This window comes from Lepus europaeus, chromosome X (assembly GCF_033115175.1).
Source record: "Lepus europaeus isolate LE1 chromosome X, mLepTim1.pri, whole genome shotgun sequence".
In the NCBI taxonomy this organism is placed as follows: domain Eukaryota; kingdom Metazoa; phylum Chordata; class Mammalia; order Lagomorpha; family Leporidae; genus Lepus; species Lepus europaeus.
Window position 1 is genome coordinate 118,379,638 of NC_084850.1, and position 17,504 is coordinate 118,397,141.

Below are 17,504 nucleotides of genomic sequence, written 5' to 3' on the forward strand. Positions count from 1 at the left end.
GTCCTGGGGCTGAGAGCAAAGGAGGCAGATCTACACATTGTAGAATTCCTTCTGCCTTGGGGTAGGGGAGTCCTCCCAGTTCATATTCAGGGCCACTGTATCTACTCCTGGGGCCCCCTCTCCTGTGCTGCACTAAATTTGACATCTCCAATCAACATCCTTAGCTCTTTGGGGCTTCCTATTAGGATGTAACGGGGTACCTCAGCCCACTACCACTTCCAGGAGGATATTCAATGCCAAGTGCTCTGTGGAAGCCTTCTCTGTCATGTGCTTACTGGAGTCCTGAGTTCTCATTCAGGGCCCTCACCAAAGCTATACTCAGGAGCTGGGGCATTTGTCACTGTTGACCTGATGCCCCTCCCCTCAGACAAAAGTAATATTACCAAGAGGAAAGGAGTGTTCACATACACCTGACTTCCAGGCTTGCACTCTTATGGCTATAAGTAGTAGTTGGGGAGACTCCTCTTTTGTGAGGGTGAATATTATCTTCAGTTCTCATTAAGGATCCTCACCCTGACTCCTTTTACGTAAAGACTGTGGTCTGTCTTCCTTCTGCAGGATTCAGGCATACAATTAGGCCAACATTCTTGGAACTCTTCAGGAAGAAAGGGGCCACCTTGCCCTTACAGTTATTCTGGGTTTCCTTATGAATAAGAGAAGAGGTAGAATTTATGGGACCTCACTTATTAGAGTTGATGTTCTCCTTAGTCCTCACTCAAGTCTCCAAACTTAACTCTAGTAGCACTTGGGATACCTCCCCCCAATAACCTGAGTCTTAGAGCCTCAGAACTGGGCTCCATTCACGGAAGTCAGGGGCCCCTGCCTTTGCCTGGAATCCCACAGAAGGGAGTATAGTATGTGTTGCTACCTCTACTGGGGTAAGAGTACCTCATCAGCACTCAGAGCCTTCATTTGGAGTCCATTGAGGACCTATGTTACCTCCACTTGCTGAATTGGATCTACTCTCTTAGACCAATGCCCTCTCCTTCCTGAGACTTTCAGGCAGAATTAAGCCTGACAGCCTCCTGGGGCCTCTCGGGGTCTCCTCGCAGTGTGAAGCTTAACAGAAACCTTTTGGTTATAAGAGTGGAATGTTCTCCTCAGTACCTACTCAAAGTCCTCATCTTGACTCCAGATGGTACTGGAACTCACCCTTGGCCAACAGGACACTCCACCTCTCATTCACCCTATGATCCTCGCCTTCCAAGCAGAAGTGATGATGAGTCACATCTCATCATGGCTGCCTGGGCCTCTGAGGGCTGACAGCAGAGGTGGACTACAGGGTCAGTGGTCCCTATGTGCTTACCCTGACATCTAGCAGAGCCTGAAGCTCCTTCCTGCATTGACCCGAGGTCACCAGCCTCCACACAAAGCTCGCCCATCCTCAAATCCCTAGAGAGGAAATATAGGTCCCAGTCTCATGGCTGACAGCAGGGGTGGGGCTCAAAGAGCTTCCCTTTATAGAGGAGAGGACCTCTTGACAGCACTCACCTGCTGCCTACTCAAGCCAAGACAACTCTCTCTCCATAACAGGGCCAAGGCACATTATTCCCCTCCCTGAGACCTTCCAGTCAGAAGTGAGGGGTCCTCAGGCTGGTGACCGTGTCTGGTGCCTCAAAACAGCGGATGGTTTCTGTGGAGCCTGTGATTCCCCCCTATGGTGACCCAAGTCCACCAGTCCCCAAACGAATCACTGCCCTCAGTCCCTAGTGCAGAAGTCTAGGTATACTACAAATGATGAACATTTCCTGAGGCCTCACAGTCCTAGAAACAGGATTGGGGATGTTGTTGGCCCTCTGTTTGGGGGACAGGTCCTCTTATTATCACTAGTGGTCCTTACCTTGACTTCAGTTCAGATCAAGACTCCTCACTTGGAAGACCTGAGGCTGCCGTAAGACAATGTCCCGCCTTTCCTTAGGTACTCCTGGTGGAAATGAGGATATCTTAGAGTTAAGCTCTGCCTGGAGCCTCTCAGGGTTAAGAACACAGACAAGGCTCTGTAAAGTCAATTTATTTGTGAGTTTACTGATCTCTTCTTTCCTCACTCAAGAACCTCAGCATACTTCTGGATAGTCCTTGAACTCCACTGCCCCTGACATAACTCTGCTCAGGTCAAGGTCCTCTCTGTCCTGATACTTCCCAGGTGGAAGTTAGGGTGAGCCTAGATGAGGAATACTGGACTCTTGCAAGGGCTGACAGCTGAGTCAGGTTTCTGTGGGCCATCACTCCCCTGGTTCCCTATTCCTCATTCAAGGTCTTCATCTTGATAATTACCAGACCTTGGGATCCTCCCTCTACTGAACTGAGGTCTACCTTCCTTAGGCCAAGTTTCTCACTTCTCTGAGAACTTTGAAGGGAGGATGCCCAGTCTGCCTGTCCTGCTTGGGGAATTCTAAGATTGAGAGTGTGTTTGGTCAGGTTTCTAAATTACTCCCTCTATTTTGTTTCTTCAATACTAATTCATTAGGGAGTTCTCATTTTTGCTACTGTCTCTTGGATTAAAGGCTTCCTGGGAGTTGCCCCTACTTCAAATGGTGCAGGTACACATCCTAGGTCTGATGTGAGATGAGGAAACTGCAACAGAAGGCAGGGGCCCCAAACATGTCTGGATTGGCAGAGAAAAATGATGTTGCTCTATCCCTCTTTAAAGTATGATGTTTCTCAAGCATTTTTGCTTATTTTATTTGCTTGAAAGGGAAAGAGAGCAAGAATAGGGAAAGAAGAGACAGAAAAAAAGAGAGCGGGTGATGTCCTATTCTCTGGTGTCTCCCCAAATGCCTGTGACCACCTGAGCTGAGCCAGGCAGAAGCTTGTAACTCAATCCTAGGTTTCCCATGTGGGTGGTAGGAACCCAACTACTTGAGCCAACTAGCTTTTGCTTCCCATTAATGTACATTAGCATGAATCTGGGATTAGGATCACAGACAGGACTCGAATCCAGGCACTCTGATATGGGACGTGGGTGTTCCAAGCACCATCTTAACCACTGTGCCATAATGCCCATCCTATCCTTTGCAATAGCCAATGTTAATCTCTTATGTGACTTCTGTGTTTCATCATAATGGAACAGGTGCATAAGACACTTTCCACACTTAGCCCGGGTGGAGATTCTCTCTGGTTTTCCTACAATCCCAAAGCAAATGTTAGGAAAAATTTACCACTCCAGGTTTGATCTGTCCTCTCAGAAGTACCATCTGAAGGTCTGACCCTTGTTCACCACTCTCACAATCTCAGCCATCACACTCTGAAGCCTTGCTTATATTACCTCCCACTAAGGAACTTGCAGTTCCTTAAGGCTCCAAACTGTTTTATCTCAGGGCATTTACACTTGATTGCTTTAATCTGAACTACCTCCTTTCCTCATCTGTTGTTTAGGTCAGAGAGTATTTAATCACTTAGTTTTATAAGATAGCTGCTCCTAGACTCTAAAATCGACAGGGTTTTGATTATTTTGGAAGGAGGAGGAAACCTTCAAAATACTAACATATATCTTTCATTACTAACATAAATCTTTCAAATTGCTGATACTCATTTAATTATTGAAGAAAAAACAAGAGAGTAAGTATGAAAATCTTAGTATGAAAATCCTAAAATATTAGGATTGAAGTTCTTCTACATTCTTGGATAATCTAAATAAACCAAGTGGATAACCTTTAATTTTACAACAAGAAGGACTAGAGGAAATTAGAAAACAAAGAATTGATAATTTTAAAAATATGTATTGATTATAAAGGCAATTTACAAAGAAAGACAGAAAGACACACACACACACAGAGAGAGAGAGAGAGAGAGAGAGAGAGAGAGAGAGAGAGATTGAGATTTTGCATCCTCTGGTTCACTCCCCAAATGGCCTTAATGGCCATGGCCAGGGCTTGGCCAGACTGAAGCCAGGAGCCTGGAATTCCACGTGAGTCTCCCATGTGTGTAGCAGGGGTCCAAGTTTGTGGGACAGCTTCTGCTGTTTTCTCAGGTGCATTACCAGGGAGCTAGATCCAAAGTGGAGCAACTGGGATAGGAACTGGTATCCATATGGGACACCAGTGTCACAGGTGACTTAACCCACTGCATCTTTTTTTTTATTTTTTGACAGGCAGAGTGGATAGTGAGAGAGAGAGACAGAGAGAAAGGTCTTCCTTTTTGCCATTGGTTCACCCTCCAATGGCTGCTGCGGCCGGCACATCTCGCTGATCCGAAGGCAGGAGCCAGGTGCTTCTCCTGGTCTCTCATGCGGGTGCAGGGCCCAAGGACTTGGGCCATCCTCCACTGCCTTCCTGGGCCATAGCAGAGAGCTGGCCTGGAAGAGGGGCAACCGGGACAGAATCCAGTGCCCCAACCGGGACTAGAACCTGGTGTGACGGCACTGCAAGGTGGAGGATTAGCCTGTTAAGCCACGGCGCCGGCCAACCCACTGCATCTTAATTCTGGCCTCAATAATTGAAAACTGCTTCAAAAAAATTTAGGAGCTGGCACAGTGGGGTAGCAGATGAAGCCATGGCCTCCAACGCTGGCATCTCATATGGGTACCAGTTTGTGTCCCAACTGCTCCACTTTCACTATAGCTCCCTGATAATGGCCTGGGGAAAGCAAAGGAAGATGGGCCAAGTATTGAGCTTCTGTCACCCACATAGGAGACCCAAATGAAGCTCCTGGCTCCTTGCTTTGGCTTGGCCCAACACTGTCCATTGTGGCCATCTGGAAGTGAAACAACAGATGGAAGATGGATCTTGATTTTTCTAGCTCTGACTTTCAAAATAAATAAATCACTATAAAAGTTTTTTTTTTTAATTTTTGGGGAGGGGTGCACTTTGAATTCTGGCTGCTCCATTTCCAATCCAGCTCTCTGCTAATGCACATGAACAGTTAGAAAAGGATAGCCCAAAAGTGTGAGTCCCTGCCACCCACATGGGAGATTCAAACAGAGTTCCTGAATCCTGGCTTTGGCCTGGTCCATCCCTGGCAGTTGCTGCCATTTGTTAGCAGACAGATGATTACTCTCTGTCTCTCCCTCTCTCCTGTTGGTTTACCTTTTAATAAACAAATCTTAAAAAATAAAATGGGACTATAAATATGTAAAATTTTCATGTATCAGTTAAAAATAAAATAAAATGAACAGAACTTAGAGGAAAGAAAAGCCTGCTTGAAGAAAGAGAAACAGAGAATGAAACAATGGTTACCAGAGGGAGGCATGGGCGAGAATGCAGAGATGTAGGTCAAAGTTTGCCAAATTGTAGTTATGTAGGCTCAATAAGTCTATAAATCTAATGTACAGAAAGAGGACCATAGTTCATAACACTGTATGGTATACTAGACATTTTCTAACAGGAATTTTATATGTTTTATGACAAAAACGATAACTATATATTAAACTGCTTACCTATAGTAATCATTTCACTATACATATAATAACACATGCCATATACCTTAAATTTCTATAAAAACATTTATATTTATATATGGAAAACATAAATGTGCAATTTAAGCTATTCATAAATGCAGATACTGAAATGAAATAACCTATTAAAAGAAATGTACATTAAAAGTACTAATTAAAAAACATAAATCTTCAAGTACAGCACAAACAAAAAGAAGACATAATGTGCTCCTCCCAGCTTGATCTGGGCCCTCCTTAAAATGCTTTTAAAAAATTTAACAGACATATTAGAAATGAAGAATATGTCAAATAAAAAATACAGTGGAAAGCCTTAGTAACAGACTCAGTGAGGTAGAAGAAAGAATAACTGAGCCAGGAAACAAGTCTTTAAAAGAAGAAGAAGAAAAAACTAGAAAAACTAAAAATAATGGTCAGAATCTCTGAAGTATCATCAAATGACCAAATATATGAGTCCTAGGAGTTCCTGAAAGTATGGAAAAAAGAATGACTTAGAAAATTTATTCAGTGAAATAACAGTAGAAAATTTCCCCAATCTGGATAAAGATATGGACATCCAAATACAGACATGATAAGAAAATATCTTCTCCATGATACATTACAGTCAAACTTTCAAAAGTAGAAAGTCAAGATCCTAAAATGTACAAGAGAGAAATGCCAGATTATCTTTAAAGGGTCTCTAATTAGACTGACAACAAATTTCTCAAGAGAAACCTTATAGGCTGGGGGGAGAAAAGAGAGATATAGTCCAAATCCCAAAAGAAAACTATCAACTCAGAATACATTACTCAGTGAAGCTCTCATTTACAAATGAAGATGAAATAAAGACCTTCCAAGACAGGCAAAAACTGAACGAATTTGTCACCACTTGACCTGCCTTACAAATTATACTTAAGGAGGTACAACACAGAAACAGAGAAAGAAAATCTGCATTATGAAAGAATATTAAGGCAGAAAACCTCCTAGTAAAAGCACAAAGGAGATCCAAAACAAACAATAGGAATATTTCTGGAAAAAAGGCAGGACCAAGTCATTAATTATTGAATGTAAATGGACTAAATTCTCCAATTAAAAGATACAGACTGGATGAATGGATTAAAAAACAAAACCTATCTATATGCTACCTACAAGAAACACACTTCACCAAAAAAGATAAACAGAGATTGGAAGTGAAAGGATGGAAAAAGATAATCCATGCAACTGGAAATTAGAAATAAGCATAAGTAGCTATTTTCATATAGAAAAAAATACTTTTTTTTGTTTATTGGCCACTGTTTTTAATTTTTTAAAGATTTATTATTTTTATTTGAAAGGCACATTCACAGGATAAGGGGGGAGGGAGAGACAGAGAGAGATCCATCCTCTATCTTCTGTTTCATTCCCTAAATGACTTCAGTGTCTAGGGCTGGGCCAGGCTGGAGCTAGGAGCTTCTTGTGGGTCTCCCACGTAATGTAGAGGCCCAAGCACTTGGGCCATCCTCAGCTGCTTTCCCAGGCACATCAGCAGGGAGCTGGATCAGAAGTAGAGCAGCTGGGATTCAAATTGTAGCCCTTTTTAAGAAAATTTAAGAAATTGTAGCCTTTTTAAGAAAAAAAAACTGTTAAAAGAGACAAAGTTATTATGTAATGATTAAAGGATCAATACAACAGGGAAAATGTGGCTATAATAAGTGTATATATACCTAATGTTAGGATATCTGGCTATTTAAAACAAATGTCAATGGATCTAAAGAGAGGCATACAATTAAATACAGTAATACTTGGGGACTTCAACACCCTACTTTCATCAATGAACACATTAGCCAGACAAAATCCAACAAAGAAAAACAGAGCTAATCTACACTATCAACCAAATGGATCTATTGCTATCTACAGAACATTTCATTCCACAGCTACAGAATATTCATTCCTTTCACCAGTGCACGGAAAATTCTCTAGGATAGATCATATATTAGGACATAAAAAAAGTTCAACAAATTAAAAAATTGAAATTATCCCAAGTATCCATTCTGACCACAGTGGAATAAAGCTGGAAATTAACAATTTAAGAAACCTTGAAAATATGCAAACACACGGAGACTGAACAACATGCTCCTGAATGAACAGTGATTCGTACAATAAATCAGAAGGGCTATCAAAACATTCCTTGAAATGAATGAAAATGTCAATACAACATGTCAAAACTTGTGGAATATGGCAAAAACAGTCTTAAGAGGAAAATTTATAGCAATCAGTACCTACATCAAAAAAATTGGAAAGGTAACAAACAGATGATCTAACAATGAGTCTCAAGGACTCAGAAAAATAGGATCAAATCAAACCCAAAATTAGTAAGAGGGAAGAAGTAATAAAAATTTGAGAGGGGCCAATACTACCTAGTCAAATGCAGCAACACATCAAAGTGATCATCCACCTGGACCAACAGAGATTTATCCCAGGGATACAGGGATGTTTCAACATATGCACATCAATAAATGTGATACATCATATTAACCAAGTGAAGATAAAAACCTGTTATTATATCAAGAGATCAAGAGAAAGCATTTGATAAATACAACATCATTTTCAATAAAAATCTTTTTAAAAACTGGGTATAGAAGGAACATACCTCAACACAATCAAGGCAATATATGACAAGCCCAAAGCCAGCATCATACAGAATAGGGAAAAGCTGAAAGCACTTTCACTAAGATCTGGAACCAGACAAGGATGCTCACTCTGACGACTTCTATTCAATATAGTTCTGGAAGTTTTAGCTAGAGCCATTAGGCAAGAAAAAGAAATCAAATGGATACAAATTGGTAGGGAGGAAGTCAAATTATCCCCGTTTGCAGATGAGATGAGCCTATATATAGGTGAACTAAAAGCTTCCACTAAGAGACTATCAGAATACATAGAGAATCTGGCAAAACTGCAGGATACAAAATCAACAAATACATCAATAGCATGCATATACACTAATAACACTATAGCTGAGAAAGAAATTGTAAGATCAGCCCCATTCACACTAGCTACATAAAAAACCTTGGGATAAATTTAAGCAGGGATGTGAAAGATATCTACAGTGAAAATTACAAAACATTAAGAATAGAAGATGACACACAAAAATGGTACAATCTTTCATATTCATGGATTGAAAGAATTAATATAATAAAAATGTCCATACTATCCAAACTAATTTACAGATTCAATATGATCCCAATCAAAACACCACATTCTTCTCAGATCTAGAAAACAAATCCTTTTTTAAATATTTACTTTATTTATTTGAAAGAGAGTTACAGAGAGAGTAGAGACAGAGAGAGAGGTCTTCCATCCGCTGGTTCACTCCCCAGATGGCTGCAATGGCCGGAGCTGCGCTGATCTGAAGCCAGGAGCCAGGAGCTTCTTCTGGGTCTCCTACACGGGTGCAGGGGCCCAAGCACTTGGGCCATCTTCCACTGCTTTCCCAGGCCATAGCAGAGAGGTGGATTGGAAGAGGAGCAGCCAGGACTAGAACCAGCGCCCATATGGGATGCTGGCGCTTCAGGCCAGGGCTTTAACCCACTGCGCCACAGTGCCAGCCCCGAAAAAAATCTTAAAACTCATATGAAAACACATGAAGTCCCAAATATCCAAAGCAATCTTGAACAATAAAAATAAAGCTGGAGGGACCACAATACCAGATTTCAAGACATACCACAGGACTGTTAGAATAAGAACAGACTGGGTACTTGCACAAAAACAGACCTGTGGACCAATGGAACAGAATAGAAACTGCAGAAATTAATTCATGTATCTATAACCAACTAATCTTTGACAAATGAGCTAAAATCACTCCCTGGATAAAGAACAGACTTCAACAAATGGTGTTGAGAAATTTGCCTTTCCACATGTAACAGGATGAAATAAGACCCCTTACCTTATACCTTATATAAAAATTAACTCACAATGGATCAAGGATTTAAACTTAGGACCTGAAACCATCTACTATTTAGAGGAAAACATATAATAAATAGTGCAAGAAATTTGACTAGGCAAAAAACTTCCTGGGTAAGACTCTAGAAGTTCATGCAATAAAATACAGACAAATGGGATTACATCAGGCTAAGCATCTTCTGCACTACCAAGCAACCATTCAACAAAGTGAAGAGGTAACCAACAGAACAGGAGAAAACTTTTTCTAACTATGCATGTGATAAGCAATTAATATCCAGAATGTATAAGGAGCTCAACAAACTCAATGACAACAATGCAAACAACCCAGTTAAGCAATGGGTAAAGGACACGAACAGTCATTTTTCGAAGAATGAAATATAAATGGCCCACAGATACATGAAAAAATGCTTAGGATCACTAACCATCAGGGAAATGCAAATAAAAACCAAAATGGGTTTCTCCTCACCCCTGCAGAATCGCTATCATCCAAAAATCAAAAAATAACAAATGCTGGCAAAGATGTGTGGAAAAAAGTTACCCTTATACTCTGTTGGTAGGGATGTAAACTGGTATAACTGTTATGTAGACAGTATAGCAATTACTCAGAAATTTATACATAGACCTACCATATGACCCAGCCATCCCACTCCTGGGAATATACCGAATGGAAATGAAATCAGCATATGAAAGAATTACCTGTACCCCAATGTTAATATCAGCTCAATTCACAATAGCTGACATATGGAATCAACCTAGATGTCCACCAACTGATGACTAGATAAAGAAAATGTTGTAGATATACATTATGGGTAGTATTCAGCCAAAAAATTTGAAAGCCTGTCTTTGGCCACGAAATGGATGCAATTGGGGACCATTATGCTTAGTGAAATATGGCAGACCCCAAAAATAATATTCCATATTTTCTCTGATTTGTGGAATAAATTCCAAAAATAATTTAATATATATGAGTGAAATTGACAACTTGTTATTTGATTATTTTTATAGCCCCTGTATATACTCTTTCTTAACAGTGGTCTTTCTAATTTTAACTTGTTGAACCCTTTATTTAGTTCAATGTTATGCCTGTGACTATAAATTTAAAATGTTATTTCTAAAATTAAAATAGGAAGGAAGGAAGGGAGAGTAAGGGAAATAGCATTACACAGAACTGTATCTACTAACTACATGAAATCCATTATCTGTATTAATAAAAACAGTTTATTAGAAATAATATAAATAAGATGAACCAGTCTTAAAAATTTCCTTTGGAGTGCTACATCCCTACTAACTCTTGACCAGTTTCCCTTCTGCTAACCTTTCAGAAAAGGGGTCACTATACTATGAGCGCTATGACCTAGGGAAGCTAAAGTTCATGTAGGGTGCCCAGGATAGGCGGAGAATACGACTTTTTAAAAAGTACTTATGTGCTTTTTCCTTTGCCACAGCCAGATCTAGAACCTCACGTAACTTCTATGCTGGTTTACTCACTTATAAAGAAGTGCCAAAAACGTCTCCTCTGCCCGATGCACCACTCGGCTCGTCCCGGTTTGTTGCCTCTGCTCCGCTCCGCACGGCACGGCACGGCACGGCACGGCACGCCACGCCGTTATGTTACGTTGCCCCACACGTCACGTCACGTCACGCCACGTCGTTACGTTACGTCGCCCCACATGTCACGTCACGTCACGCCACGCCACGCCGTTATGTTACGTTGCCCCACACGTCACGTCACACCACGCCACGCCACGCCGTTATGTTACGTTGCCCCACACGTCACGTCACGTCACGCCACGTCGTTACGTTACGTCGCCCCACACGTCACGTCACGTTTCGCTGCCCCTTAAGTCCCGCCACATTATGGCTGCTGCGCCTGTCCCGTCACGTCTTTGCGCCTAACGTCACGTTACCTTCTGCCTCCTCTCGGCTTCTCTGTCCGATGTATCACGTCACACACACACACAAAAGTAAGTAAATAAATGCAAGTGGCGAGTCAGATGAATTTTTTTAAAAAACATTTATTTGAGAGGCAGAGGCAGAGAGAGATCGAGAAATAGAGCTCTTCCATCTGCTGGTTTACTCCTCAGACGGCTGACGCTGGGCCAGGCTGGAGCCAGGAGCTTCATCTGGGTCCCCAACCTGGGCGCAGGGGCCCGATTCTTTTTTTATCGCTTGTGACACATTTTCGAGTACCGAAAAGGAAACCGAGATAAGAGACTCAGGGTATACCTCAGGTAGTGTGGGCTAGGGGCCAGCGCTGTGGTGTAGTAGGGAATCCCATTTGGGCGCTGGTTCGAGTCCCGGCTGCTCCACTTCTGATCCAGCTTTCTACTATGGCCTAGGAAAGCTGTAGAGGATGGCCCAAGAGTTTGGGCCCCTGCACCCACGTGGGGGACCGGGAAGAAGCTCCTGGCTCCTGGCTTTGGATCGGCACAGCTCCGGCCTTTTCTGCCATTTGGGGAGTGAACCAACGGACAGAAGACCTCTCTCTCTGTCTCTTTCTCTCTCTCTCACTGACTGTAACTCTACCTCTCAAATAAATAAATAAATCTTAAAAAAAAAAGTGTGGGCTTTAGATCAGTGTTCTAGTCCCATCCCTGTCACTTTCTGGTTCTGTGAAGTTGGGCGCATTACCAAATTCTGTGTACCTCAGGCTCTCCACTGTGAGGTGAGTTTGAGTAGGTCTGCCTTATAGGACTGGTATAATATATGTAATGCCTACAAAGCATCTGCAGCTGTACTTGTGCTTCTAATGAGACACTAGGGAGTGGCAGGTGTTACTACGATTTTCACCTGCAACATTACCATCCTTCCAGCTGGGATTTATTTTCATCCAGATGTGAGCGACCATGAAGCAGTCTTGGACCAAAAAGCCATAGCAACAACAACCCTTGGTGGAGAGAGGTATACAGTTTCATTAGATGTACTAAGTGATAATGAGGAGAAAAATTCTGATGCTCTACCACACAGTAAAGTAACCTCTAGTTTAGGGACCATAATGTTAGTGTGCTATATACTTCTCTACAAAAATGAAAACTAGGAGGCCAGCATTGTTGTGTAGCAGGTTAAGTTGCGATCGAGTTGCTGGCACCCCATATAAGAGTGCTGGTTCTAGTTCTGGCTGCTGTAATTCCATCCCAGCTTCTTGCTATTTTACCTGGGAAGGCAATGGAGGATGGCCCAAGTACTTTGGCCCCTGCCACCCATGTGGGAGACCAGGATGGAGTTTCCTGGTTTCTATCTTCAGCCTGGCCCAACCCCAACCATTGCAACCATTTGGGGAGTAAACCAGCAGATGGAATGTTTCTCCCTCTGTCATTCTGCCTTTCAGATAAGTCAATAAATAATTAAATCTTTAAAAACAAAGAAAAAAGCCAGGAGATAGGATTTTGAGTGTCTCTGCTACAAAGAAATGATAAATGTTTGAGATCAGTGTGGTTGATTTAAACATTACACTACATGATATACACACATATCAAAATACATGTTGCCCCATAAGCATGTCCAGTATTTATGTAGCTTAAGGACATTGTCCAATTATTTTTAAAACCCCTATTCAGCCAAAATGCTGCTCAGCAGTGAAAAAAGTATTTCCCTCCGTCTCCTTTTAACTTATTTATGAAGTAGAGTCTCTCACCCTCTACCATAATGACTTTTCCCAGCATCTGTAATTACATGAGCAGAAGCTATCTTCTTTGACTAAACATCTCCTGTACAGAGTCTGAATATTTTCAAGCTCAGTGGTTTGGATAAAATAAGAACTATGGACAAGAAGTTTCATTCACAACCATTTAATTTTTCACACATTCTTGAATATAATAATATAATCTAGGTAGAATTTTTTTTAATTTTGTGAGAAGACTAAATGAAATAAAGCCAACCAAGAACTGATCACTTTTTACTTTTTTCCCCTCTCTCTTCTAATCTCAAATATTTTCCTGTGAATTTTTTCACATTTCCTGATCTCTAATGCCATGTTATCTTTTTCTGGACCACCAAAGTGGTTTACAGATTTACAATTTGTGTTTCACAAAAACAAAACTAAACCTGATGAACAGCAGTAAATGTGTGATCTATATCATGTGTAAACTTATATTCAGACTCTAAATAAACCTTCTTAAAGGAACAGCAGTTGAAAAACATACACACAAGATTAGTCAAAAAATTATTCATGCATAAGAAAGGTAACAGTTAACAGCCCTTTATAATCACAAAGTGAAGAATCTGCCTCAGACTGCACTATGGGTGAGAGCTGCTGTCAGCCTTGGCCCTGGGACCCTGACCAGCCTTGGTAGTAGCAGACGTGGCTGCAGCTCTGGCTCGGGCTTTCTCTGCCTCATCGTTCAGAGCCTCTTCATAAAGGGTTGGGAAGGCTGTGGGGTCAGTATTATTGACCCTGGCTAGAAACTCCAAGACTTTCATCTTGCTTGTTTCAGCATGGGCTCTGGGACCCCAAAGGAATTGGTAGCGAGGAGGATCACTGTTGGGCACCTGCTGGTACTCCAGGTATTCTTCCTGCACCAGATCTTTGGTGATGAGCTTTCGGGGCTCTCCAAAGATTAAGTGCTTCTTCCCATCATATACCCCCAAAACATTCAGGAATTCCCAAATCTCCTCCTCAGAGGCACAGTTTTCATTTAAGAATATCACACCCAAGAGTGGCATCAGAAGCCCATTCCTGGGGAAGCCCCAGACACTACTTTGGCGCCCATCACTGGAGACCTCTAGTTTAGGGACAAGGGTATAGAGTTGACCTTTGGGTTTGTTTTCCTGCAACTCAAGGCCAAATAGCAGCTCTAGGCGCTCAGAGGCTTTCTTAAGGATCTCAGGGAAGTGCTGCCTGAACTGTCTGCTGATAATCTTTAGCAACTCTACCCTCTTAATGGGCTCTTTCAATTTATACTTGTATAGCAGGAACTGCATCAACAATCCTGCCTTTCTACTTAAAGGATCTCTGCTTGCACTCTCATGGGAGGCTGAGGCCTGGAGAGGATTTTTACTTTCCTCACCTTGGCTCTTGGCACCTTTACTAGATCTTTTGCGAGAAACATGGCCCCTACGAGTGGTGGCAGTGGGTGGGGCCCTCTGAAGTCCCTGGGATAAACCAGAGGCAGAGGAACTGGGGGAAGCAGCCCCCACATCAGCAGAGGAAGTAGAGGGTAACTCTGCTTCCTCTGCTGCGGTGGCCTGAGCACCCCTGGGCTCCTGGGTTCCACTTCGGGCCTGGCGGCGTCTCTCACGGGCACGCAGCTTGCTCTTCTGGCCCCGAGGCATGATGGCTGTGGTCAGGGACAGCAGGCAGACGTATGAGCAGGAAAGCAGGTGATGTAGACACCTGGGGGAGGGAGGATGAGATTCTGTGAGGACTTTTCAGCAGAGAGAGAGAACTTTGGCTTCAACCAAAACCCTTTTTCAGGTTGTCTGTGAGGGTGCTGCTCTAGGGATCCACAGAACTCCTGTTCTGTTCAGCCTGTCCCCAAGATTCCACAGAGGAATATTAGAATTGCAAGAATGAGTCTCGGCTGTGTCCTGTCAGTCTCACTTAGGTGTACTGGGGATGGCAGGAGGTACTCGCAGGCTTCCTGTCTCCTTTTGTTTGGGGATTTCTGAGTTCACCATCAGGGTCATCATCTTAACTCTCAGCAGGTCTAGTGCCACCCCTTCTGCTACTCTTGCAGTTGCTGCTATAGAACTCTGTGAGAGCCATGAGAAGGAACTGAAAGGGTGTCTCAATCTACTTCCCTGACAGGGGACACCCAGTTCTAAGAGTTCAATGGAGTCCTTTCCATCTTGGGCTCATTGGGGTCCTCAGGATTCATTTAGGGTCCTCACCTTCAGTTGTCACCAATTCCTTTCTCCTAAGTGGTCACCACACTTTCTGGTGAAGGATTGCAACTCCTTTCAATCTGAAATAAAGAAGCACTCAACTTGAGGGGATACTCAAGCTGAAAGTCCTTTCCTAAGCTTTCTAGGGGTAAAAATTCCCTGGAAAGCAGCAGCACAATTTATCATGCCAGCATGCCCATGTCTTCTAGGTTTGACAACAGGGACACTTCCCTTTTCTTTCCCAGGGTTTTGGTGGGGGGGATAAGGGAGTGGTGTTTATCACTAAGAGTCAAAGCCTTGACTCCTGCAAGGGACTGAGCCAGCCTGCTGAATTGAGCCTACTCTACTAGACCAAGGTCTTCATATCCCTGAGACCATCTCTGGCAGAAATGAGAGGGCATCTCAGTTTTGTTCTGAGCCTCCTATTGCTCACAGCAGATGCAGGCCTTGGGCGTAGCCCTCAATTCCTTTAGTGCCTGGAGTGGAAGCCAGGCTACTCCATAGTTGGTTTACTTTGCCCAGTAAAGGGGCACTATTCAGTATGCCCCCCTCCAACCTATTGTCACAACAATAGTTTTCAGGAGCCTTACATTTAATTTACTTACAGCCTAGGTCTCTGACATTCATAGAATCAGCGCTACCTGCTAAGACCAAGTTCCCCCTACCCCACCCACCAGACTTGCTGGGCCAAACAGGCTAGCTGACTTCCAGGGCTTTCCTGGATTTCTGAGTGCCAGTCCCCGAGATTCGTAGATTCAGCGCTACACCATTACCACCGAGAACCCAGCTGCCCCCTCCCCCCACCAGACTTTCTGGGCCGATCTCAGACGGGCAGATAGCCAGGGTCTTTCAGGGTCTCTGAAGGCTGGTCCCCGACATTCATCGAATCAGCATTACACCAGTTAAGACCAAGGTCCCCCCTCCCCCACCCACCAGACTTTCCAGGCCAAACTCAGGCTGAAAAACCTTTAGAGACTTCCAGGGTCTCTCAGGGCTGCACTGCAGCTTAGGAAAGGCAGAATGGTCTCCTAAGCTCCCATTGAGGTGCCTCACCTTGTTTCCAAACCATTCAAAATTCACTCTCTGCAGAACCCACGCGGAGCCTCTCGACCGGCGTTCCAAGCTTTCCGAGCGGAAGCGAGCTAAGCCGCATCCGGCTATGGCTGCCTGAGACTTCCGGACTGATGGGCGGAGAGGCACTAGGGGACTCCAGTCTTCCGGTTATCGGTGGTCCTTGGGTGCTCAGCTTGACATCTAGCGGAGCCTGTGACTCTTCCCTCTACTGGCCAGAGTCCGATATGCTGCACATAAAGCCTTGCCCATACTGAGTCCAGCGAGATGGAATCTCGGGCTTAAGCCTCACAGCCTGATAGCAGGGGTGTGGTCTGTGAGCCTTCTGCTTTGCAGAGCGGACCTCACAACCGCACTCAGGGTCCTCCTCTTGCCTCTGATTCAAGCCAGAAACAACTTTGTTTCCACAACTGCGGCTACCATCTTCAGACAAAGGTATTTCACTTCCTGGGATCACATAAGTAGAATGAAGGGGCTCCTTAGTGGTAGGTTTTTTGAAGTCCTCCAGGGCTGAAAATGGCATGGAACTCAATTTGGCAACCTCTGCTGGTGAGGTGGTGGATACCCCTCATTAGCACTTAGGGCCCTTACCTTGAGTCCTGTTAAGGCCTGGACTTTGTCTCTGCAAATATTGAGCCCTGCCCACTATTTCAAGGCCTTCATTTCTGTGAGGCACTCCAGACAAATTGACAAAGTTCTTTCATCTCACAGTTCTTCCCAGACTATCCCAGGACAGATAGCACTGAGGAAATATATGGAGCTTCTCTGTTCAGTGATAACTGGTTCTCTGATTCTTCTTCAGGGTCCTCATCTTGACACCGGATCATTCTTGGATACTCCACTACTTGCTGACCTGAAGTTGCTCCCATCAGATCAAGGTACTGAACTTTTGGGGATCACTGAATTTGAAGTCACAATGAACTATATTCGGCCAGGTCTATTCTGGACCTTGAGGTTCTAACAGTCAGAATGGGACTTTGTGGGAACCCCATAGTTCTGGCTGGGTCCTTCCATCATCCTCGTTTTTGATTCTCACCTCTGTATCTATCAGAGACTGGGATACCACCATCTACTGGCCTAAGGTTGTCTTTCTTGGACCAAGAGCCTGAAGATGAACTGAGGAGATGCACAGCCTAACAGCTCTGTCTGGAGCTCTCTAGTTCTGACAGCAAAGGGAAACTGGCTTATGCATGACCTTCTATATTCTTGAATAGTGGTGCCCCAAATTGTCTGACTTTGTGGTCTTCTTGGCTCCTCTTTAACTAAAGGCTTCCAGGGAAGTGGTGCCTCTCTGTAAATGCAA

At 43.4% G+C, this 17,504-nt stretch overlaps 1 protein-coding gene across 1 annotated transcript; it reads right to left on the reverse strand.

Annotated features, from left to right (window-relative positions):
- Nucleotides 1-13,543: 13,543 nt before the first annotated feature.
- LOC133752844 (melanoma-associated antigen B2-like) lies at nucleotides 13,544-14,578 on the reverse strand. The gene has a single exon (XM_062183133.1). The coding sequence runs from the start codon at nucleotides 14,576-14,578 to the stop codon at nucleotides 13,544-13,546; it is 1,035 nt and encodes a 344-aa protein (XP_062039117.1).
- Between the last annotated feature and the right edge of the window lie 2,926 nt (nucleotides 14,579-17,504).

Bases quoted from the DNA above. Each gene is read 5' to 3' on its own strand.
- LOC133752844 (XM_062183133.1), bottom strand. From the start codon at position 14,578: ATGCCTCGGGGCCAGAAGAGCAAGCTGCGTGCCCGTGAGAGACGCCGC.